The 25124-nt window shown below is 49.5% G+C and overlaps 1 protein-coding gene across 1 annotated transcript in view; it reads left to right on the top strand.

Moving 5' to 3' along the window:
* Nucleotides 1–250: 250 nt before the first annotated feature.
* Dtx4 (deltex E3 ubiquitin ligase 4) overlaps nucleotides 251–25124 on the top strand; it is a 34176-nt gene continuing 9302 nt past the window's right edge. Inside the window, exons 1-7 of the mRNA XM_036206136.1 lie at nucleotides 251–290; nucleotides 9243–9966; nucleotides 15162–15223; nucleotides 16274–16435; nucleotides 18527–18588; nucleotides 19495–19647; nucleotides 22729–22890. Coding sequence (XP_036062029.1) covers nucleotides 9350–9966; nucleotides 15162–15223; nucleotides 16274–16435; nucleotides 18527–18588; nucleotides 19495–19647; nucleotides 22729–22890 — 1218 coding nt within the window. The 5' untranslated portion in view covers nucleotides 251–290; nucleotides 9243–9349. The remainder of the gene's footprint in view (nucleotides 291–9242; nucleotides 9967–15161; nucleotides 15224–16273; nucleotides 16436–18526; nucleotides 18589–19494; nucleotides 19648–22728; nucleotides 22891–25124) is intronic.

Raw genomic sequence — 25124 nt, 5'->3', positions numbered from 1 at the left:
CATTAATGATCAAAATAAGTGAGTCGTGGTTTTACTCAGAGACACTGCAGGATGAACCAGTTTAGTCTGTGCCTTCTAACTCTAACAATGGAAGGACAAGAACTTCTCTGCTCTCTGAGTAGGTAGTTTAAATAAACTCAGTGGTCACCAGTGTGTGGCCTTTGACCTGCACATGAGGTTTCCGACCAGCAGGGGGCGGGGAAACTCTAGAATTCTGGTGCGAGCGGGCAGAGGGGCGTGGCTTCTGCATCCTTGACGGACAGCTAAGGAAGGATGCAGGCGAGGATGAGGTAATAGCAGGCAGAACGAGGAGGGCGTGGGGTTGCTCGTGCGTGTGTGTGTGTGTGTGTGTGTGTGTGTGTGTGTGTGTGTGTGTATGCGTGTGAGTGTGAGTGTGTGTGCATGCGTGTGAGTGTGTGTGTATGCGTGTGAGTGTGTCCGTGCGTGCGCGAGCCGGAGAGAAATACGAGCCTCGTGGCTCGCACCATGGACACGGCCGGCTCTGCGCTGAAAACAGAAAGACAGACCAAAGTTCCATTATTAAAGAGACTGCAAAGTTAAGGCCCGGCCGTGGCCGCTGGGGTCGGGATGGCGCTCGTGCTCTCGGCACCCGGGGACTAGGGAAGCGTCCGCGGGCGCGAGCTCGCCCTGGCGCACTGCCGGGGAGGGGCGACTCCTTCTGGAAGCCACTGAGCCGAGCCGCAGGGAGGGGGAGCTGTGCCCCCGCGGTCGCCCCGCTCCGCACGGAGGGAGGGCGGAGGGCGTGACCGTGCTGCGCGATCCACGCGGGCGCCCGTGGAGCCCGAGGCGCAACTGGTGCGAGGCGGGTGCAGCGTCGCTCGGGCCGCGCGCCCCCGGGTGGCTTTGCAAGGCGGGGCGGCGAGTGCTCAGGGCCGGGCCTTTGCATGAAGCCGCTGGACCCTTCGGAGCAGCGGCAGCAGCGCCGGAGCCCGGCGGCACGAGGTCGGAGGCGGGCGGCCCCGGGGTCCGCGTCCCGGTGCCTGCGCGGCTACGGACTCCCCCATGGGCCGCAGCTGAGGCTGCCCGCGGCGGCGGGGCGCGGGGCGGGGGGCGCGGTCCAGGCCCGGAGGCGGCGGCGCCGGAGGAAGCGCAGGAGGCCGGGCCCGGGAGGCGGGCAGCGACGCGCCACAGCCCCGGGCTCGCCATGCTCCTGGCCTCGGCCGTGGTGGTGTGGGAATGGCTGAACGAGCACGGCCGCTGGCGTCCCTACAGCCCGGCCGTGAGCCACCACATCGAGGCGGTGGTGCGCGCGGGTCCCCGAGCCGGGGGCAGCGTGGTATTGGGGCAGGTGGACAGCCGGCTCGCGCCCTACATCATCGACCTGCAGTCCATGAACTAGTTCCGTCAAGACACGGGTGAGCTGCCCACATCCCTCGTCTATCCCGAGAGCTACCGCCCTCGTGGTGGTGGGTCCTGGGCAGTTTCTTTTGCTGGTGTCGGCGATCAGTGTTGAGGGCAGGTGTTGCCCATCCCTAGATCCTCTCAGGATCCCATGACCACCTCCAAATAAATGTCCTTCCAAGTAGTTGATCCAAGTGACTTGACTGTGCAAACCCAGCTGCAGCCTAGCAGCAGGAGACCCCCTTTCTGCTCCTAGTGGCCCTTTGTGCAAGAACTCTAGGACTTTAAGCCCCCAAGCAATGCTTAGCAAGCAAGACATTGTGGAGCCCCTTGGCTGCTCACACCTTGGCTGACCCTGCTTTGTCTCAAGCACCCTTGGGGCTACCACATGTCCCTTTTAACCTTACTGTCTCTGGCTCTCTTCTATGGACCCAGCTTTCCCAGTGCCTGCTCCTGGGTGTAAGACTTGGGGAGCAGAGGGATCCGCTGCCTTAATTACAGTCAGTCTAGTGTGTGGAAGTGTGGGAACATTATTGGGAAGAGAGAATGGAGCCAGGGGTTCCAGGGCTGGAACACCCTGGATGTGGTGGCATCCACAGATGCCTCTGCTTGTATCCTTCAAGCACTGAAGCAACAGGCCAGAGCAGATGGAGAGAGGCGGGGGAAGGATGGGGCTCTGGAATGCCTGCCAGGGAAGCTGCTCCCTTTGTCCATGGAGGAGGAGGGAGGGAGGAGGAGGAAGGCTAAGAAGAAACTGTCCCCAGGTTTTTTCTTAAAGTAGCACACAAGGGTCACTGTGGCCTCCCCAGGCACTAACCTCTTGTCTTTACATAAAAACCAAGTTGCCAGCAGGACCACTACAAGCTCCCAGCTGTGCAGCCCTTCTAGATCCCAGCCAGGAATGGAGCTGCAGAGGTTAGAGTGTGGCTTGGGAGCCACTGGAGAGAGAAGGAAAGCAGCTGTTCTCTTCTCTGGGTTTAGTGTGCTCAAGTTTAACAGGTGACCTGGGATAAGTTTGTGTCTCCAGAGAGTAATCTTTTCAGTTGGGGGTCATTTCTGGAATTCTGGCTGGCCTTTCCCAAGGGTGTAACTGCAGAGCGTGGAGAAGCAGGTGTGGTGGGGAGGGGGAAGAGGGTATGAGGAGGAGGGCCCTGTGGCCCAGGGAACAGCTGCTGGACAGGTCCTCTGAAAGTCCTAGGAAAACCCTCACATCCTGTGTGCTAATTGGAATTGTCATGGGAAAGAAGTCTATTCCTTCCTCTTGTAATCTGTAGTCATAACTCTGATAACAATCACTTTGCCAAGAACTGCATGACCCTGGCCAGTGGAGGAAAACTTTTTTGGGGAAAAATTTTCCAGAAGTTTTAGCATCTGGCAGGCTTGAGCCTTGATGGAGAAAGCAGAGGGGGGGGGGGGGAGCTGAGAGGAAGAGAATACAGAGGAATGAAGGGACGTGGGGAAAGAGAATGAAACGTGGCCCGGGAGTCGAAATATAAGATGCAGTTGTGCATTTGAGTACAGGATGTGGAAGTAAGGCGTGGAGCGAGCGAGCATGTGTGAGGTGTGTGTGGAGGAAGCAGCTGAGCTGTGGAGGTGGGATCAGCAGACCACCTGACAGGGAGTTCCAGGCCTGCTCAAAATAAAACAGCAAGTTTAGCTCTTCTGGTTCAGACTAGGTCTGCGCAGCATATGGAGCGCCATTCTAGCAATGGGCAGCCCCCATCCCTACCCCACTGGTAGGACATCAGAGGGTTCACCTGCATTTGGAGCTATTTAAGATGGACTTGGAACTAGGAGCAGTCATGACCTAGACGTTGCTCTTGACAAAAGTGAAGCTCTAGAGAACCGGGGGTGAATGACTGTATCTCCTCCCAGGGTCTGTCTGCTGGCGGCTGTTCTCCAGGCAGTAACCTTTATTGTCTAGTGGTTATAGCAGATTACTCAGCACTGGAGCGTCTTCTGTTTTGTGTCTGAGGCTGAGAAATAACAATGATCCTCGGCAAAACTCTGTCACTGAACTGTTTCTTCTGCCTCTGCCTTTTAAAAAATATGATCTAGGTCTCTGCTTCAGGCTGGCCGCAAACTAGCCAACTACCTGTCTTAGCCTCCCAAGTGCAAGCATTGATTACAGGCATGCCCCTCCTCCTCCAGCCTGAATCCTTTTAAAGATTGCCTCGTGGGTGTCATGTCCACGCTGCTTTGGCTTCATCTCCTCTTTCCTGGATCAAGATCACTTTCCTAGGCACCACTCTCCTCCATGTCAAGTGCTGGGCTGGGATGCTGAAGGCATACATAAGGCTGAATTCCTAGAAAGGCTGGGCCTGCCAAGGAGCTTGTCAATGCAGATCAGAATCCCTTCATGTCAGCTCTGACCCCTTCCTCGTCCATACAAGAGCTCGGTTCCTCTCAATATAGACCATTGATGAGACTGTGACATGGTAGGAACTTTAAGCCACCAGCTCCCAGGCAACCTCAGCCAAGCCCCGGCAATGTTTAATTAAATTACTCACTGTCCCCAAGCCACACTGTAAAGCTGGGAACCAGGAAAAAAAAAAAAAAAAAACCTATAGAGACAGACAAGCTGGAAGTTCCCTGCCTAGAGGCAATTCCTCTCTCTTTGGTTGTCTTGTTTTATAGGCATTTGACATGAGAGCTTTCTCTTTTCAGAGTTGTATGCCTGGATACCTAGTGAGCTTGGTCTCTCCATTCCTCAGAGCTCTTGACTGCATCCAGACTGTCTCCAGGGAGATGGTTGGGAGGTTGCAGACACCCATCTGCCTGCTTCTGTTTGCCCTGGGTTCTCCTTCCCCAGACTTTTGCAGATAAGAGCTGATTTACATTCTAGGCTGCTTTTCTCTCGGCATTTGTCCTGGAGAATATTAAAGAAGGTAAGGAGAGAAGAGGTTCGGGACCAGTCTGGACGCCTTAGTGGAGCCTCTCTGTCCAAAGTCCTCTACTGTCACTTTCCTTTTCTTTTGCTGTGGGGCCCTCCCATAATGGTTCAGGTGTTTTCCTTTGTAGATTGAAGAAAAGCCTTCAGAGTCCCTTTCTTCCAGCATAGGCATCTGTAGGAGCATGGCCCAGACCCCCTGCACCAACAACAATGCTAATGAAAACAGATGGATGCAAGAGTAAAGTGTTTCCAGTTTTTAGTACTAGCCTGTCTCTTTTTATCTTCAAATGAAAGGATCCAGTGGAGTGAGTTGGATTACAAGATTTGACAAAATCTCTCCTATTGCTTCCTACCTTGTGTGGACACAGGAATGGAGGATGCAGACATTATGATTACCATGTGGATGCTCCAGTATAGAGGAGATGTGTCTATGGCATACCAAGCAAGTTCATAGTGTCTTATTCAATTTTCATAAGGATTATACAAGACTAATTATTCCCGTTTTATAGAAAAAGGAACGAGCTGAAAGAACTTAAATTGCTCAGGAGTTCAAGTTACTTTGTCAGTGACATAGCTAAGAGTCCAATGGAGTGTCCCCTGTCTGCTTCCTGCATTTGTGAACACTGTGGACTGACTTCATGTGCAGTGGCAGGTGTGTGGGGCCTATTGGGAATAGAACATCCAAGCATTTACCCTCACGGAGCTCTCTGCGCTGAGGGTGAGGTGAAGTCGTGCTGGTAAGAGAAGCTGAGGATTTGACAGTGTAGACTGTAAAAACACAGGTCTGTGTTACACGTCACAGACCTCAGCCTGTGCCCAGAGCACTGTCTTCTAGTTCCCAAAAGACAAAACTTTTTTTGATGCTTTTGGGTGCTGGTGTCTGGGTAGCTGGGAGAAACTCATTTTTCCTTCTCTTCCTTCCTCTTTGGTTTGTGAACATCCTCTATGCCTGCCATAGTGGAAACCTTCTCCTTGGGTTGCCACACCATAGCATAAGATGGAATTTCTCCAGACTGTCTAACCCATGGTCCTGATTCTAAAATAGCCCAGGGCTAGACTATTCCAAATAGAGTAGTCTCTAGGAATACAATCTTACCTTCTCTCTTCCCCCAAATTTTTGGTTCTGAGGTTGTGTATTTTTATTGACTACTCTGTAGGGCTGAACTAAATTCAGTAACTTTGTCTCCAAAAGACTAGCTCATCTTTGCTTTCCTCTGTTTGCTGCCAAGTTGCAGATTCTTTGACTCATTCTCTTATTGAGGGTCTGGGTGGCTAATATATCCAGGATTGTAAAATGTGTAGCCCTTCAGATGAAATTTCAATGTGCATGAAGAGAACTGGATTCCCAGACCAAGGCTCTTGGGGCTTGAGGTCATTGCTGGGCCCCTGGGGGTTGTGAACAAAATGGCCTTGAAACATCATTTTCAGAGAATCCAGCTGCCCAAGTTCAAGTCCTTCCTCGCCCTCTCTGTAGGATCTCCCCACCTCTCTTTTTGCTTTATCTAACATCCATCTGCCACTCTGAACTGATTGGGAGAGCGTCTTTGGTCTTGTCACTTATACTTAACACCCTTCACTATCTCTTCCTTACTCAAAAACAATGCCATCACAGCTTGGTGTTCCAGGCCTTCCATGCCCTAGCTCTAGGCTGGTCCTCTGTGCCTTATGTTTTCCCAGTAGTTGTGAGGTTTTCTCCATCCTACCTGTTCACATGGTTCCCTCTTAAAGAGATGCCCTTTCTTTCAATTTGACTATTGAAATTCTCTTTATCTTTCAAGTCTTATCATCTGTTTCTTCAAAACTTCTGCAAACCAGCACCACTTCAGGTATTAATCACTACTTATTGGGCCCCGCCCCTCAGGCTCAATAAATATCAGGCCTGTGGGACAGTGATAGGGTAAACAGTTTATGCTTACTGTCACCGGATTGAGGATCTAGGGAGGGAGGCAGGTCTTCCTCTAACTAGCCACATAGATAAATGTGCAAACTGCACATTGAGATCAGAGCTGTTAATTTGGAGGGGGCACCTAGCATGGTGAAGGGTCTCAGAGTCAGAGAATATTAACAGGACAGACTGGAGGCCAGTGTGAAAGAAATGTATGCACAGTATGTGGGGGAAGGAGCTGTGGAGGTGGGCGAGGCCGGGCATTTGGGTCCTGGCCGAAGAAAAAAATTCTGGGAAGATTTAAGCAGAGAATGGTCCAGTCAATTTTCCGACAGCTTGCATTTCTTTGATGTCCTTTGGCTCATTTTGCATCATCAACAACCACTCACACATTTGCCTTCTAACTCCTTTTGAGACTGCACTCGGCTTAAGAATGCTTGAGTTTTACATTCTCCATAGCAACTAATGGGATGCTGAGCAATATGTGATCAATAAGAAAAATATGATAGTAGCCAGAGTGTTCAATCAATCATTGCACAGTTTATGGTGCTTTTATAACTGCCAGACATGCGCTGGGGAGTGGGATACAAAGAGCCACACAGCTGTATCCCTGCCCCCACTCAGCACCTAAAAGGGTAAGCTTAGACATCTAAAAACAGTTCTGCACCTAAAACTTCCTGAGGGGTGAGGCTGGGACTAAAACATTTCCAAAATGGGTGAACAAGTGGCCTAAGAACCCAAAAGAGAATTTCAGTAAGTGAAAATGACAAGGAGTTGTAAGTGGAAAGGTTGTGGTGTAGAGATGTGATATATAATTAGGAATACATGAGAATTAAGGGGTTCTGAACTTGACAGAAATAGTGGAAAATGCAAAGGATAGGAGAAAATAAACTAGCAGTGTGTGTGTGTGTGTGTGTGTGTGTGTGTGTGTGTAGCCAGGACATGGTCTAGAAAGTTCAGAGACAATATTCAAACTTTTCCAGGACTGTTAACTTTATTATCTAAAAACCAGTTGCTCAAACAAAAATGTCTTGTAAATACAGTTGTAAGCACTAGTCAACGGCATTGCCCCTGTTCCCTAGAGGGAACTTAATTTTCTTATCTATAAAAGGTGTTTTATAGGATTGCCATGGAAATTGTACAGAATGGGTGTCTGTGAGCAACCAAGAGTAAAGACTGCAAATATTCCGGGGTGATGTATTTTTTCTCTTCCTCCGTATCTCCCACCTGTACATACACACACACGCACACGCACACGCACACATACACACACAAACACGCGCACACACACACACACACACACACACACACACACACACGCACACTGTGCCCTCTAACTGCACTTTTCCTATAACGTCCCAAGGGTGAACTACAATCTTAATCACCATTTGATTGAGAGCACTTGCTGTGTGAGAGGTTCCTATTTGGAGTTTTACACTGGATTCTCCGTTCAGTCTTCAAATCCACCTGTTACAGCTACACAGAGACTTAAGAGAGGAGGAAAGAGGCTTCCTCCCACTGAGGAAAGAATGGAGCCTCCCCCATGGACCCTGGGCTTTGTTCCCCAGACTGCTGCTGAGGAAGGAAATGGAGGCTAACTCTGGCACTCCCCCCTCCGTCCTGATGCCCCAGGGCCCCCAACAGAGGTCCTGGCACTGAATAGAGAATTGTTCTGCTTCTCCCTTGTGCCTCTGAATGTTGATGTTTTGGGTTATTAAGGGGCTTGGAGATGGGGTGGGGAGTAGGTTATGACCCTGGCAAAGGCCTGAATAACCATTGTTCCTTTTCTTTCTCCCTTGAATGGGATTCTGTCCCAGTCATGGTGTCTCCCTCTGGGTTGTGGGAAGGGGCGGGTCAGAGGCCAGGAAAGGGGAGCCTTTTCCCACCACTTCCTCAGATAGAGCTTAAGTTGGCAGATGCAGGGACCCCCAGCAGCTCAGAGCCCTCTTCAACCTTGAGCCTTGATGTTGATGCCATGCAATGGGTCCTGGTTGGAGACAGAATTTGGGACTAGGGTGGGTAGAGGAAAAAGAGGCAGCAATTCTGTAGTCCATCTCTCTTGTGGGCTTGCTGGGTCATCTGTGCTGTCCCATTATCTTGTTATCTCCCTGGTTCTTCCAAACCCATAGTGAGACCATTAAAATGAAGAGGATGCTATCTTTAGAAGAGTTGAGTTTCTTGGAAGAAAACCTTAGATAATTATGAAATGATTCTCGTCACCATTGAGAATATTATTACTGATAAAAGACTTAATAGTGGGAAATGGGTGAGAGTTCTCTCAAGATGATGCCCCATCTTCCAATAACATATTTTCATCTTAATTTTTTTTACATTCATTTGTTTTGGCAGGGTAGAGGATGGGTTGAGCCATGGCATGTGTGTGGAGGTCAGAGGGCAACTTGTGGGAGTTGGTTTTCTCCTTCCACTATGTGAATACCTGGGACCAAATTCGGGTCATCAGTTTAGAATCAAGTTCCCTTGCCCGCTGAGCCATCTCATCATCTCAGTTCTTCCTTCTTTTTAATATGCTCCAAAAGAGCCATGGTCAGCTTAATTGCCATAACCTCTGGCCTTTTAGATGGAAACAAAGTTGTCCTCCATTCTTCTGGCCTGGGATGGTTCTGGGTTCTTTTCCTGCATAGCCCTGAGTGCAGGGCTGTTCAGAGAGGCAGAGATGGCCTGTGAGCAGTTCTCTATGTGAGGTCATTTCTTTGCCAAGTAGAGTTACCAGACATGTGAATTCCTATGCATTCTTTAGTGTTTGTTTACCAAAACTCCCAGGGAGTAGTTACCCCATTTCTCTGAGCAAGAGTTGATGGAGTATCCTTATTAGTTGGAAGGTGAATTGATTGGTCTGCAAATTAATACACCTGATTCCTGAGTTTGGAGGTGTGTTCTGCTGCTTGGCAATGCTTCCCATGCCCTCCATGTGGCTTCATCTGCTTCTACTCTGGAGAGGTTGTCGACCTCTTACTCAAACTCCTACTAGGCAGCACAGGGCCCACCACACAGTAGGACTGTTGTTATGTTTACCTGTGAATCTAATACAAATCACTGCTGTTCTCTACCAACTCTGACCCCTCCTCTGTCTCGCTTTGACAGGGACCCTACGACCAGTTCGCCGCAACTACTACGACCCATCCTCCGCCCCTGGGAAGGGTGTGGTGTGGGAGTGGGAGAATGACAATGGTTCCTGGACGCCCTATGACATGGAAGTGGGAATCACCATCCAGCATGCCTATGAGCAGCAGCACCCCTGGATCGACCTCACTTCCATTGGCTTCAGCTACATCATTGACTTCAGCACCATGGGCCAGATCAACAGGCAGACCCAACGCCAGCGCCGTGTCCGCCGCCGCCTAGACCTCATCTACCCCATGGTCACAGGCACTATGCCTAAGGCTCAGTCCTGGCCAGTCAGTCCTGGACCAGCCACTTCCCCCCCTGCACCACCCTGCTCCTGTCCGCAATGTGTGTTGGTGATGAGTGTCAAGGCAGCTGTGGTCCACGGAAGCACTGGGCCCCTTCAGCCTCCAGGAACACGCAAGAACATGGCTCCCTCTGGAGTGGGCAAGCTGCCCCCACCACCGGGCCCTGGGGCAAAGCCACTAGACACTGCAGGCACCATCCGGGGCCCAGGGAAGTCTGCCCCATCACAGGTGATCCGGAGACAAGTCTCTAATACACCAGCTGGGGCGACTACAGGCTCCCCCGCCAGCCCACAAGGAAGCAACAGGAAGACTGGAAGGGTGGCACTGGCCACTTTGAATCGGTCCAGCCTGCAGCGACTGGCCATTGCCCAGTCCCGGGTGCTGATTGCCTCGGGGTAGGTGTTAATATGGATGCCACAGAGCAATTACCCACCTCAGAGATACTATGTGACTCACTCTGGGCCAGACAGCTAGAGGGACTGGCTAAGGCAGGCATACCTAGTCTTCTTAAGGCTGAGCTGCCCCTGGCAGGTGGGAGCCAGCAGGGTGTGGACAGGGAGGGATTTCACATTGGGGTACCAAGAGGTCTGGATATGACTGAGGTTTTGCTTCTTAGTTGGCATGTGATCTGAGGCAAGACCCACACAGGAAGCAGCTCTGACTCCATCATTAGTAAACACTGCAGACATACCCGAGTGAGGACAGATGACCATGTTAGGAAGCCTTAGTCAGCACTGGTTGAGTTTCCACTGTGTTCTGGTTTAATGGTTTTATCGTCTCGTTTATAATCTTTAAAACGACGCTGGAGACATTATCCCATTTCACAGATAAAGAAAATCAGGTATGTTATAGAAGTCCGGTCTTACAGTACTCCTTCCCTACCAGACATTTATGTCAGTACAGTAGGTGCCAAGCATGGATTTCTTCTCCCATGCCCCATCTTAGCATTCTTAGGACATGCTGGTGCTGCTGGAGGTGCCATTAGTGATTCTTATGTTCTTGATATCCCTCATCCACCAAATGGGAATGCCTGGGCCCTGCAGTGCCTGCAGCGGCCTTTGCCTGACATGTGGGCTTCTTGTCAACCCCTTACCCCCAACTGCCCTCCTTTTGTCCCCAGAGGGCTGGCCCTGCTGCTGCTGCCCTGTGCTCCAAATGGTTGAGATGGCATTAGAGCTGGAATGGGTTCGTAGACTGAAAACCCAGGCTGCCCGAGGCAGTGCGGTAGATACTCAGCTGGGTCTGCAAATATCTTAGCACAGGGAAAGGAAATGAAAGAAAGGATGCAGCTGGGGAGGGGGGAAGGAGCGGGGAGCTCTAGGCTGGAACAGCCTCTATTCCTGCCTCTCATTTGTGTAAGCCCTAGGATCTTTGCAAGGATCAGTGTCCTTGTGTGTCAAAGGGCGATTCCAAGTTTCCATAAACTCCTCATGGGAACACTGTAAAAACCTCCATGGATAGAGTTGACTCCTTGACAAGTCCCGGATGTGCTTGCCCATATTACCCCTTTGATTTTGCTGATGTATTTTAGGGATGGGCACTTTGCTAAGATTTGTCTTGGGGGGCAGGTCACCTAGCTCATGTGGTGCAGAGAAATTGGGACACAAGATTTTGTCCAGTGTTCCATCATTGTTTTGACCAAAGCCTCAGTGACGGTGAAGGCAGCTTATAACGCAAGTCAGAGGCATGGTATGCTCATGACTTCCTCCATGGTGAAGTATAGGACACAGGTGGAAGAGGTGCCTGGATCCTGCTGCTCCTCTGCTCCTCTACTCTGGATCACAGCAGAGTTCTGGGTGCTCTAGCAGAGTTCCAGGGTGATTGCTGGCACACAAGAGGAGCCCTTGATTGCTGGGCTTGAACCCAAGTTCCTTGCTGTGCCACTTGGAGTGAGTTTTGCATCCTCTGTCTTCAGTGTTCTTAGCTGCTGAGTGGCATTATAATAGTCCTTCAGTTCTAGGGCTGTCACGAGGGTTAAATGAGGCCTTCAGTTTAGAGATTGTGTTGAATCCAGTGGGTATTAGCTACAGATGATGATGTATCTAGGTTATACACTTGTGTTGTTACTGACCTGAAGTCAAAGCTGAACTGATCAATTTACACCTCACTTCTGTCTCCCTTGATAAATGACCTGTGCCATCATGGAGACAGATACCCCTTGAACTGCAGTGAGTCCGAGGAAGTCAACAGGCTTCATTTCTTTCTTTTATTCCTCTCCTAAACTGGAGGAAGGAGTGGGGCAGTCCACTTTCAAAGGGGCTGTAGAAATGAGTCGCTTTTGCTCTGTCTTCCTGAAAGGGAGCCCCTCCCATCTCTGCCTGTCTTCCAGCCCTTTCTTCTCACCTTTTTCCACTCCCACACCCCTCTGCCATCTCTTCCAGCTTTTCTTAGCCACTAATGAGCGTGTGTCACCCCCTTTGTCTGGCATCACCATCAACCTTCTGTCATTACACAGCCAGTCCCATCCTCTCTGCCCGTGACCTCTTCAGGCAACTTTCCCACAGGGGGCAAAAAAAAGAAGATCAGGCAATGTGAGAAGAAGAGGAAGTCTTGGCAGGGAACAAAAGATGCAGTGAATTATTCAGAGACACATGCAGGAGGTTCTTAAAAGGGGTAGAGAGGTCTGTGCAATCACCCATCTCCCCCCAGAGTCCAGGTTTCTGTACCTCGGCTAGGCATGGTTGTTGGTTGCCTTAGAGACAAGGCCATTGTCCTTCATGAGGCTTCCTGGGTTGGTGAATAACTCAGAAAACACCAGCTTTCTCACCATGGGGTCTGCAGGGATATCCCCCCATCCCCATTCAGGCCCCTTCCTTTTACTGTGTTAGCTCCTCTCTTTCCTCAGTTTTATTTTATCAATGGAAATAAAAACTCCGACCCTCCCATAACTGGTAATAGTCCATAGGATGGGGGAAGGGCTGTCTTCGGATTGGCCTGCACATGACTAGGTCCAAAGGCTTTGGCTGAGTTGCCTGGAGGATGTGAGAAGCAGGCTTGTAATTGGACTGCTGTGTCCTAGAAGGAGGGGCTCATGCTCAGATAGCTGAGGCCCCAAGGGCAGAGGACAGGTTTTCTGGGGTTGTCATTTTAACCTGGACTGTGGGGGAAGGGTAGGCAGGTGTTGTCTGCTCACAGTCCCCAGCACTGCTGGGGCTTTCAACTCTGCCCTTTATACCTGATACCCTGTGCTCAAGAATGTGAGAAAACCGGATTATTAAAGCAGGAAGTGGCAGAAATGAAGTCCTTCAACAATTGGAAAATAAAAGTGTAAACAGTTGCCCAAATTTGCACAAGGCTCCGATGTTTACCAGCTACTTGACCTAGATGCTACAGCCTCACAGGGACCCCGAGGGAGCAGACATTTATCAGGTCTTGTTTACAGCTGGGGTAAAGGCAGGCAGATGTGATCACAGAATACAGAGGAGCTGGCCAGCACCACCAAAGGCAAAGCAGGCTGAGTACAGATGGGGCAGGCTCTTTGTATTTCTCCCTCTGTGTTTGGTGTTTGGTATAGCACACAGCCCTGGACTGCCCTGAGCTCCACTCCTGCCTACAGACTAGGGACCACATGGCCCCCTTCCTGACACACAGGGGCAGGGTGGTCCCACCAGTTGACCCCAATCTTCCTAAGTGTTCAGGGGTTCCATAAGCGGACTTCCCTATGTCTCTCTAGACCCCCCACACTCCACAATTCTTGGGCTGCTCTGAGAGTTGGAGTATTTCCTGGTTGACCAGATAGCATGTGGAAACCTGCCAGTCCAGTTTGTGGGAACAAAGGTGGCCTTTGTCACTCAGATCACAGTGTTTTATCAGCTGAGGTGGGGGCTGTGGAGATGGTGAAAGGGGGCAGGTGCAAGGCTGCTCTGTTCATGCTTTCCCCGTGGGCAGCCAGGGAACATACTACAGGAGGCAGCCTCTTCAAGCCTTTTCAGGTGGAGTCTGGAGGGTGAATCTGCCCTGGAGGGGGTCCAGGGCCTCTGAGTCACCTTCCTCTCAAGTAGCTTTATGGGAAATTGCCAAGGGGACACATTCTAGCCCCACACTATTGAGGCTCAAGCACTTGGCCAACTTCATGTTATTTGCAGTGTTTGGTCAGTTACAGAACCCGGAATCAAGACTGTTCCTTTTTCCTTGGTCTGGCGACTCTTATTTAAAGACATCGTTTTCCCTGCCCACATCCGGTCTTGCTTTCTTCAGGGAGCAGTTCAGAAAGAAAAGTAGCCTTTTGGTTTGGCCAGATAGATAAACACAACATCCTTTTATGAGCTTCATGGCTTCTGTGGTCATGGAAAGGAGTCTCATCATACCGGGCCTGGTTCTTAGGCCTCTCTTCTGTCCTAATGGTGGCTTTGTTCATTACAGCATGGGGCAGTGGAGAGCTTGGCATCATGGGAGGCACAGAGGAAGGACCCTGGAGCCGGATACTGTGTGTTGGACCCTTAGTTGCCATCTGGGCCTCGTCCTAACCTCTGTGTGCCCCAACGCTGTTACCTATGCAGTGAGATTGGCAATAGCACCTCTTACATAGATTGTTGGGAGGATTGGCTGGGTTTATCTGTTGTGGGCAGTTGTGGTCACCCCTAGCCAAATCTGAGTTCTGTGAATCATAGCCCATAGAGTAAGAGCCGTGGGGTGTCATGTTCACAGCCTCACCCCCAACATTAAGTATAATTGTCCCAACATGGGTTCAACAAGTTCTTCTCAAATAGATGAATCAATAAATATTGACTTTTGACTTCCCATCACGGCCCCTAGCCCAGCTGGATTCTCAGGCTGCCCAGCTCCCAGGCACCTATCACTAGTCCTACTGGCTTCTCCAAGCCAGCTGTGGAAGCCTGGGTAGAAGAATACTGGAATGGTACAAGTCTCATCTCAACGTGTCCTGTATTTTCTCCGTTGGTGCCTTCGCTGTGGGCGGCCTAGCCTTTCCCAGGCAGCTGTGTGGGCTCCTCTCCAGAGCTGGGGAGGACAGGGAGGGGAGGGGATTGGGCTTGTGTTTATAAGTCTCTGGTACAAGGATAGGTGACAGCTGTTCAAGCAGTGGTTTCCAAGTGCTGGATCAGGGATTGCAACATCTCCATTCTGAGAAGTGGGGGGGGGGGGGTGGGGGAGGGTGCTGGGGGGATGCAGATTCCTGTGGTGCATGAATTTGTGGGGAAGGGTTATGACTCTGATCTGTGTTTTAGCCAACACTAAGGGAGAATAGGTGGAAATGGGCAGTGACTTGGAAGGACATCTCAGGTAGAAGAAACAACATTTATAAAGGGGCTTAGGCGGGAGCATGACTGGCAGGTGCTGGGAGCAGCAAGAACAGAGTAAAAAAAAAAGTGCTGAGAAGAGACTGGCAGTGGGTAAGGAAATCAGAGTGGAGGTACTGGCGGATCATGCAGGGCCGGGAGCCCTTGCTTTGACTGGGCCCATTCTGCTTTCTTAGGTTCTAGTGGAGGGTGTTGTGACCTGAGTTCAGTTTTGAACCTCTTAACCTCCCACTGATGTGTTAAGAACCTACTGCACGTTGGTAGGTTTAAACATGGGTTCATTTTGTTCTGTTTGTCAAAGCCACATTAATATCTGCCCTTTCCTTCCACAGGGTCCCCACTGTGCCTGTGAAAAACTTGAATGGGTCCAGCCCTGTCAACCCTGCCTTGGCAGGTAAGAACTAACTAACACTTATTTCTAAAGAGGAGAGAATTTGGGTGCTAACTGAAGAAAATGAGATCTAAGGAGCTGAACAGGGAGACTTGGGGTGGTGCTAAAAGCTGAGCATGTCAGGGGACTTGGGAGATAGCTCATGTAATAAAGTGTTTGACAGGCAAGCATGAGGGCAAAAGTTCTATCTCAGAATCCCTGTTTAAAAAAAAAAGAAAAGAAAAGATTTGGGAATAGTTATGTGTGTGTATAATCCCACTGCTTGAGAGGCAGAGATAGGCAGATTTCTAGAGTTTTCTGGCCACCAGTTTCCTGGTAAGATCCAGGCCAATGAAATGATACCTTGACTCAAAAAGCAAGGTGACCATCCCCTCTGAGGTTCAAAGAACATCATGGAGGAGGGGTTGAGAAGCATATACGATGTGAAAGATAGGGATAAGGGCTGTAAAATTCCACGCTGTCAATATAATGCAGATAGTTTAATCATGATCTTACATTGTCTGGCTGCCTACACTGGGCCTAAAGAAGAATGGCTTGGCCATTGGTCAGGCATGGACTGGGAGGAGCCTCAGAGGGCCCGCCCTGTACGCCCCTATTGAACTGGTGGCGACTGATAGATTCTGCCTTCAGTTATGGGTCCCACCAAGCTCTAACTGCTACTTGCATACCTATGGTCACATACAAGTCCCTGGTCAAAATTAGTGATTCACAAAACAGAAAGACATGAATGTGGAGACTTTGAGATAAAGGGAGGAGTTAACAGGGTAAGAGTTAGAGCAAAAGTACGTTTCATTAATAGTTGTTTTTTTTTTTTGTGGGGGGGGGGGGGCGTTTCAGTGAGGTGGTTAGCTTCCGAGGAAGAACTTAAAAAGCTGTCTTCTAGCCTCCATCCACCCATGCACCCAAGCATGCCACTGCATATATATGTGTGTGTAGAGAATGCATGAATTATGAGAACTGTCTGTGAGGAGGAGGAGAATGGGCAGATGGGAGGGAGGAAATCTTGGGAGCGCATTCTTCAGCCCTTCCTCACCCCTGCCCTGCCCCTTCCAGGAATCACCGGGATCCTCATGAGTGCAGCGGGATTACCTGTATGCCTCACTCGGCCACCAAAGTTGGTCCTCCACCCACCCCCTGTCAGCAAGAGTGAAATAAAGTCCATCCCAGGGCTGTCTAACACAAGCCGCAAGACCACCAAAAAACAGGCCAAGAAAGGTACAGGCCTCTTCTTCTGATTAGATCTCTAGAGTGAAAGGCTGGGCCTCCAGCCGAGGCTCTGCCTGCACCAAGGTCAAAGCCGTGGCTTACCCCCCTGCACTGTCACTTCCCCGTCCGCTCAGCAGGCTTCCCTCGTAGATTTTGATGAGTCTACCAAAGTGGTTTGGGTATGGGTCAGAAAGAACTACCTGGAAACACATGAACACACAAGCCCACAGTGGCAGAGGCATCCAAGTGTTAAGTGCTGAGCAAGGACAGCGTGTCAGGAGAGAAACAGAACTGGTGTCAGAACAGACGCTGTGAACCAAGAAGTCCTGACTTTGTCATGAGCTGGTTGGGTGCAGATTCTGCTTTCCTGTCTTTGTAATGCCCGTGACCAGCAGGTACATCCTGGAATGTGCCCGTGACAACTGGAAAGCCAGCGCTGTCTTAGGTCTCTCTGGACCTTTGACCCCATGAACTCTCTGTGTACCTGTCCATCATCCAGCTACTAAGGGAAAGGGTACCTCCCTTGACCCCAGAGACTCTGGCCTGGCTGGCTCTGCTGCTGTTGGTTATGAAACGACCTGCTGCTTCCTCCCCAGCCTTCAGCTTACAAACATCTCATGAAATTGGAGTCTGAATGTATGTGTGTGTGTGTAGCACTTAGCCCAGGGTCTGGCAATAGGTAATGAGCTCTCAATTAATAGAAACCTGCTTCTTTCAAGAGAGGCGGGGCATTAGGAGGGAAGGGCCTGATCTCCGAGTTTGGCTTTTGTCCGCTAAATTTCCTCAAACCCTTGCCCTCCTTCCCCTGTCTATTTCGATTTCCCTGCTTCAGTGAACTCATGTGCCTTGTTCTCCGTCCAGTGGTCAGGCAGGGGTTTGACTTCTGCCCTCTTCCTGGCACTATTAATAGCGCATACTGTCTCCTTATCTGGCAGAGTGCGATCGGGCTGTACACCCATCAGCTAATTAGTCGTCAAAGCACCCACTGCAGTGCTACTACCAATGTGTCCTTATTTTATGGGTAAGAAAACAGCTTGGAGAAGTCAGGGGAGCAGCCCAAGATTTCATGAGTCTTTTTAAGCCCCAGGGCCTCTTGTAAACTCATGTGAACCTATCCTATGCCTTCGGGTTAGCTTACTTCCCAAGGATCCAGCTCCGGAAGATCCTCGATTCCTCTGGCTCTTAGGATGCTTCCCACAGCCTTCCCCTTTCCCTACTGCTGGGCTGCATCTGCTGGCAGCAGCAGCTTTATCTAAAGCCAGGGAGGATTGTCCTGAAACAGGGGGTCACAACTTCCTGCTTTCCCATAAAAATAATTTGACTGTGACACCCTGTTGCAAAGCTGAGCTAGGGCTTAACAAGTTGTGAAAGGAATGCAGACCAACCGACTGATGTTTGTGGAGCAGGGCAAAGTGTTTTCATTTCTATTTTCTCAAGGGATCATTTAGGCAAGTCTAGGCTCTTTGATTATCAGGAGGAGAAACTCAGTTTATCTCAGTTAAAATGCAGGTTTGCTGAAATGGGCAGACATGTCAGAGAGTGGGCTGGAAGAGGTGAAGGCAGACAGGAGCATCTCATCCTTCCTTGGGCCACTCAGATTGATCTGGGAGAACCTCTATTCTCATCCATGTTCCTTAAATCATTGCCATATAATTTGACCTCCTGTGTGTGTGTGTGTGTGTGTGTGTGTGTGTGTGTGTGTGTGTGTGTAAGTCTGCACATGGAGACCCCAATGGTCATCCTCAGCATCATTCCTTAGATGCCATCTACCTTGTTTTTTGAGACAGGGTCTCTCAGTTGCTTGAGGCTTGCCAGTTGTGATAGAGTGGCTGTCAGTGAATCCCAGAGATCTGCCTATCTTCAATTCCCTATCTCTGGAATTATAAGCATGCTCCACTGCACTGGCTTTTCACTTAGTTTCTGGGGCTCCGTCTTAGGTCCTTGTTCTTGCAAGGCAAGTACTTTCCTGACTCAGCTGCCTCCCAGCCCCTGTTCTCTTTGAACTTGCTTCTCACTTTCCTCTCTGACACATAGGATGGCAAGGCTGGTTGATCCCATCTCCTCTGCCTAGGTGATACGGTGACTCTCTTGTCTCCATAGGTAAAGCCCCAGAGGAAGTGCTAAAGAAATATCTGCAGAAGGTCCGGCATCCCCCAGAAGAGGTGAGTTCAGGAGATACAGGGTAAGGTTCACTTTCTCCTTCGACAAGTGCGTCCTCTGTCTCTGCAGGATGTGGCAGGTGATGCTTTCTAAGCCCTGGCTGGCACAGAGCAGATTTAGCTGATGCCTTCACTTCAAGGTTCAAAGTTTCAAGCTGCAGTCACGGTTTAACTTGCCCTATTTTGCAGAATTCTAAATGATTCTAAGCTACCTTCCATGCTTGTCTGAGTTTAAGCAAAACAGTGTGCCAAGCCATGTGAACTCCCTTTAGAAAGGATTTGATACGGACCAGTGCTTCTCATCTGAAATGATTTGCCCCTGAAGGAACATGTGGCCTTGAGTGGGGATTCTCTGGTTTGTGGTGATTGCCTAGGGAGTGTGCTACTCACATCTAGTGGGTAAACACCAGAGAAACTTCTGAGCATCCCATAAGGCTTGGAAGAGTATCCACAGCAAAGAATTACCCTACCACAGTGTCAACAGTGATGACGTTGGGAAATAGGCCATAGATTCATTTAGATACAAATCCCCTCTAATACATTTGAAATACAATACCTTTACAGATGTGCAGCATAAGCGAAGCTTGCTATGGTTGACAAGCAACTGAAAGACCCTAAGCAAAGGCAATGTCATGTCAAGATTATAATGTAGTCAGTGAGTCCAAGTTAGCATGTACGGGAATTATTTAAGGAATTTCTCTGCTGTGTAAAGCAAGACAACACTATATTTAGAATCCCCCCAAACACGGCACCCCTGATTTGGGGACTTTCTAGAAGAGGGGTGAACCACTCCTCTGATGCCTGCCATCATGCAGGAACATTTCATGCCCTGTCTGCCCTGGCTGCCCTGGCTGCCCTGGCTGCCCTGGCTGGGTGAGAGTTGATCCCTCTCTATTCTTCATCTACCAGGACTGTACCATCTGTATGGAACGTCTCACAGCCCCCTCTGGCTACAAGGGCCCACAGCCCACAGTCAAGCCTGACCTGGTGGGGAAGCTGTCCAGGTGTGGCCACATCTACCACATCTACTGCCTGGTGGCCATGTACAACAATGGGAACAAGGTGAGTGTCCATTGGGTGGGAGACAGGGTGGTGGTCAGCCATGGTTTGTTCCTAGGTGTTCTTGTTCTCCCACAAAATGCTTTGGAACGTGTAACCGGTACTCCAGGTATGTTTGCTACTCTGCCCATTGCTGTGGCAAACTCCTGGCAGCAGCAACTTAAAGAAGTTTAGTTTGGCTCACAATTTAAGACAGCCTGTCATGGTGAGGAAGTCATGGTGGTGGTAGGAGCTTGAAGTAGCTGGTCATATCCATATGTAGATAGGAGGCAGAGAGTGATGAACACTGGTGCTCAGCTCGCATTCTCCTTTTTATTTAGTTCAGGACTTCAGGCCATAGAATGGAGCTGCTCACATTTAGATTGCTACAGCCCAATCTAGAAACTCCCTCACAGATGTGTTTCCATGGTAAATCTAAATCTCATCAGGTTGACAGTCGAGGTTAACCTTCACATCAACGCAGCAGGAATGAGCATTTTCACTGTTTTTATCTTTGGTGTTTTCAGGATTAATTAGCCCCCACATTGCAAAATCTGTCTTCATTTTTCCTTTGGGCCAGGTTCTCCTCATATCTAGTTTGGGTATGTATGGTGGTCTAGCAGAAATGAGCTTTGTCCATGAAAGTTCTGAGGGAAATGGTCCACTGCTAAGAGAAGTGGATTCCCATCAGTGAAGGAGGCCTTCACCACAGTGCTGCATCCATAGTGAACATTTGATGATTCATGACACTGTAAGTGGGTTCTCAGTAGCTTTATTCATCATGCCAGTAGCTGAAGTTGAAATTCAGCTTCTCAGGACAAAGTCAAAACACCTTTGATTGTCCCTGCAAAGGCATTGTCAAAGTAGCTGGCAACCCCTGGCCCTAGCATCAACTATTGGAGGCTGATATGAGGCCTCTCTCCATTAACTGACATAGGTTGCCCTCATCATAGTTGGTTTCAGAAATCTGGGTGTTTCCCTTTTCAGTAGCTGGGCTTTTCCAAGTCACTGACTTGCATTCTTGCCCATGTCTGGAACCACCTTCACCCTCTTCTCTGTGAGTCTGAGTACTACTCATGTCTCTGGACTCAGCTCACTTTGTGTCTGAGACTTCCATGATGTCTCTGAGCTTCTTACCCAGGAGCATGTCTGGGCGTTGGGGACTGCTCCTTATGTCTTGTGTAGTGGGGAAGAGTGGAGGAGGCATGACAGGAAACAGCCTGTGTGGAAATCTTAGGAGCTGAATGACTCACAACCTCTTTAAGATTTCACTTTCCATTTCAAAAGTAGAGATGAAACAGTAGCTGCTGCTCCCTGCGTCCATGTGTGTGTGTGTGTGTGTGTGTGTGTGTGTGTGTGTGTGTGTGTGTGTGTGTGTTCATGTTTGTACACACATGTTGAGAGGAGGCTGGAGAACCACCTCTGGTGTTACCCTCGAACACTACCTACCTCTTTCAAGACAAGGACATCTCATAGCTCACAAATTAGTCTGGGGTGGCTGGCCACCAAGTGCCAGGGATCCTCCTGCCTCCATCTCTCAGGCACCAGGGTTACAAGTACATGCCATCACTTACGGCATTCTAGGGATCAAACTCAATGCTTGCAAACAAACTACTTACCTTCTGTGCCATCCTTCCAGACCAGTGGCTACATAACAGATGTTATGATGGTTGTTACTCAAAAACGGTATCTCCTTTTTATTATGGCTCTCCTTTCCCCCTTTCCTCTTTACATAGGGCTGAATTGCTGACACTTCAAGACTGCCCTGTAACTCCACGAATATGTCTGTAGGGCTCCAAACATGTTTCTCAAGCCTCTGTCCCTTGTTCTCCTTTTCAACAGTGCTTTGAAGCGTTTTTAATTCTCGTAATCACATCGAAGAAAACCATGAGAGAAATAGACTCATTCGCCCCAGGTCTTGAAGCAAATTAAAGCTAGTGGAGAAAGCAGGGCCCTGGTTTCAGAGAGCAGTGACTGTGAACATGAGCTGTTATTTCAAACGAGCTAAGCTTGGCTAGAAACATGCCCGAATAGCCCTAAGAGGATCTCCCCTCCTTACAAAGCCCCCAGGTGTCTGTCTCAGGGCCTTGGTCCCAGCTGAGCAGCATTGCATCCTGCATACACGTGCTTGCTGCCCACGCGTGCTTCCTTTTCTCTGAAGCTGAGAATTTCCTTCGCTGTCTGGGGCCTCTTGCAGGTTATTATCAGCCCTACCAGCTCCTCCGTGAAACTACCACTGTTTGCATTACTGTCTCCACAACCCACATTCAAGTCCGTTTTTATGGCAAACATGTGAGAAAACAACAGAAAAGGAAGGGATGGGTTGGTTTTTGTCTGTTGTTTGTTTGTTTTTGGCTCATCATTTCAGAGGTACAGTCTGTGGTTGACAGAGTTCTTTGCTGTGGGCAACAAGCACATGAGGTGTGAATGGAGGAAGTCCATCACTAAGGGCAAGCCCTGCGTGGGTATCATGTAGCCTCTGTGTGTGCCCGCCTTCCCCCTCCCTGTCTCTGTCGCCGCCTCCTTTTCTTCCTTCCTCCTGGCTGCCATCACATCACTCCACCACATCTACGGATGAGGTCTGAGTCCTCCTTATCTGGCCACTCTAGAGAAGCTCATCAGTGAGCTGAGAGTCACCTCTAGGCAGCTTTACTTTAGAGTTCACACTCTGGACCTCTCTCTGCACTTCTCAGGCTCCCAGTTATGACTCAGCAGGCCTGATGTGGGCTCTGGAGGTCTTTAATTTTAGTAAGTTTCCTGGGTGAGTCTGGGGCTCCGCGGCTGGGCAGCTGTTGCTCTTGAGCAGTTACTGTGTGTTCCGCCCACGTGGGTATTGGTTAACTCGCAGTTCCCTGTCTCTAGTTAGCGCTTCCTCTCAAGGACGGGGTGTCTCATCAATGCGCCTCAGCTACTTGTGTGTCATTTTCTTCCTGCTGTTTTAGAGAAAGCCTAAACGGCTTAAGTAGCCTGAGAGGGTTTCAGGTCTGTTATCCATTGGGTGACTTTTGTCTCCAGACCTTGGTCTCTGGTGCTTTAGGGGGCTGAGGGAAAGGTCATGACCTAAGTAGTTTCCTAATCTGGCTGTCCTGGAACTTGTTTCCTTAGGATGGGAGTTTACAGTGTCCAACATGTAAGACCATTTATGGCGTCAAGACAGGCACCCAGCCTCCAGGGAAGATGGAGTACCACCTCATCCCCCACTCCTTGCCCGGCCACCCGGATTGCAAGACCATCCGGATTATCTACAGTATCCCACCTGGTATTCAGGTGAGCCCACCCTTGGGTGGTGACGTTTATTATCTCAACTTCGAATGTCTGTGGGTAAAATGTTATACTTCAGAAAAAGCCTCCTTCCCACCCTGTCCCCATCATGTGTCCCCCCCTTCACTGCCATTGTTCTAATTTTTCTGTGCCCTTGCAGCATCCCTTGTGTATACTCAGTGCACACTGCAGCCTCCCTCCCAGTTGCACAAAGAGCTACATTGTTTCAGACTCTGTCCTTTTCAGCTCACAGTATGGACCTTAGCATATAGAATGTCCTGTTCTTTCTTATGTCTGTGTCATAATCCAGTGTGTGTGTGTGTGTGTGTGTGTGTGTGTGTAATTTAATTCAACACCTCCATTAGCTGTCTGTTGAGACTGTAATCTTTTGCTAGAGCAGATAATGTTATCACTAATAACCTAGTAATAACCTAGTATGCCTGTGCCCATGTCTGTAGAATAATTTCCTGGAGGCAGAAATTCTTGGTCAGTTATTTGCATTTAGAAAAAAATGGATGAATATGCTTGGCTCTGTCTTTGGTGGCATTTCTTTCCTCTCTGGTTTCTGAAAGACACACAGCCCTCAGGAACGTTATGAATAATAATCCCGTGAGTAAGTGCAATGTAGCACTTCGCTCCTACAGTGGAGCCTTTCCCAGGTGTTCTCGGGAGCAGACTGGACTCATCCCTTAGCAAACGTTGGTTAGCTCACCCTCTCGTCTTCCTGTTGTCTTTTTTTCTGACAGATGTTTGCATGTGGGTTATGCCCAGGTGTGTGTTAGGTTCTGGTGAAACTAGTGTTTGAACTGGCTCAGTCTTTGATCCCTGAAGTCCCCACTGGGGCCAGGAGGATGATAAGCAAATAAATGACAAAGCACTTCCATATAATAGCAAGTTATGAGGAAATAAAACAGAAAAGTGTGATAGTTCATAAACGATGTGTCTTCCCTGGGGCTCTTGGTAACGAGGCAGAGGAAGATAAATACCTTTTGCTTCCAATCTGGAGAGCAGAAACGGATATGCACCATTGATGAAAGTGAGCAGACAAAGGGAAGTGCAGGGCTTCAAAGTCTTATGACCCTGGGTCCCACTTCCTGTCTTCAAGGTGCCTGCATCTTTTCCATCTGTGTTGCTGGGAATCTGCTAGGCAGAGAGCCAAGGGTGGGAGGTCCAATCCGTGTGCACATCTCAGGGCCCACTACCAAAGGGCTCAGGACCTTGCTTCCTGCGCTCTAATTGGCGGATAGGTTAGGGTGAGGAAGAGTTGTGTGGTCTATCCGGAAGGTGGGAGGAGAATTTCTGGTGCAGGACACTCTCTGGTAAAGCTATGGAAGACATTAAAAAATGCAGAGTACATATCTAGCTGGAAGAGGTAACAGTTGTTGAAAAAGTTGTATGACAATAGCATGTACTCAATTAGGAGGTTGGGAGCTGAGACCTGCAGAAGGCATGGAAGAAAGAACATGATGAGCATGTAGGGGACAGGTCAGAGAAGGCCTTGAATGCCAAGGCCAGGCATGGAGACTTAGGCTGTGGAGAGCCCTGGAGATCACTCATCCGATGAGGATTATAAAACATCATGTAATTGACAGCATGCTTTACGAAGCTGGTGTGGCTTAAGAACCGGAGATGAGCAGAAATGAGACCACTGCAGCATTTCAGGCACCTGAATAGTGGGAGGGCAGGGTAAGAAAGCAAGATGTGGTTGGCTGCTGCTCAGGAGATACTTGTAGAATGGTTCTGGGGTGGCTTCTAGAGTGGTCCGGGAGAATGAAAATGTGGGAGTGGGATGGAGGGTTGGCTCACTGGGAAGGAGGCTTGCTGCCAGTCCTGACAGCTAAGAGCCACTCCTGATAAACCAGGTTCAATCCCTGAAACCCATGAGTGGAAGGAAAGAACTGAGTCCTGCAAGTTGTCCTCTGACCTCCACATGTGCACTGTGGCATGTGCGCACACACACACACACACACACACACACACACACACACACTGTTAAAAAGAAAAGGAAAAAAGTCCAGGAAGGGCAAAAGTAGAACTAAAGGTCAAGGTGGGGCACCCGTTGAGAAGAAGTCCACATTTTCAAGCCTCCAGAGTTAAGGAACAGAGAACTGTTCTGTAGAGGGGCCAGTGCCCCTGCGCAGGGCCCTAGGCCCTCCAGCAACACTGTGGCTTGTGGAAGGAAATACAACTCTAAACAGTCAGGTGCTCTGCAGACTCATTACTGTGAGTCAGTGGCAAGA

The sequence above is a fragment of the Onychomys torridus genome, chromosome 1, assembly GCF_903995425.1.
Source record: "Onychomys torridus chromosome 1, mOncTor1.1, whole genome shotgun sequence".
In the NCBI taxonomy this organism is placed as follows: domain Eukaryota; kingdom Metazoa; phylum Chordata; class Mammalia; order Rodentia; family Cricetidae; genus Onychomys; species Onychomys torridus.
The sequence above is the reverse complement of the archived record's forward strand: the minus strand, read 5'-3'. Positions and strand labels throughout refer to the sequence as shown.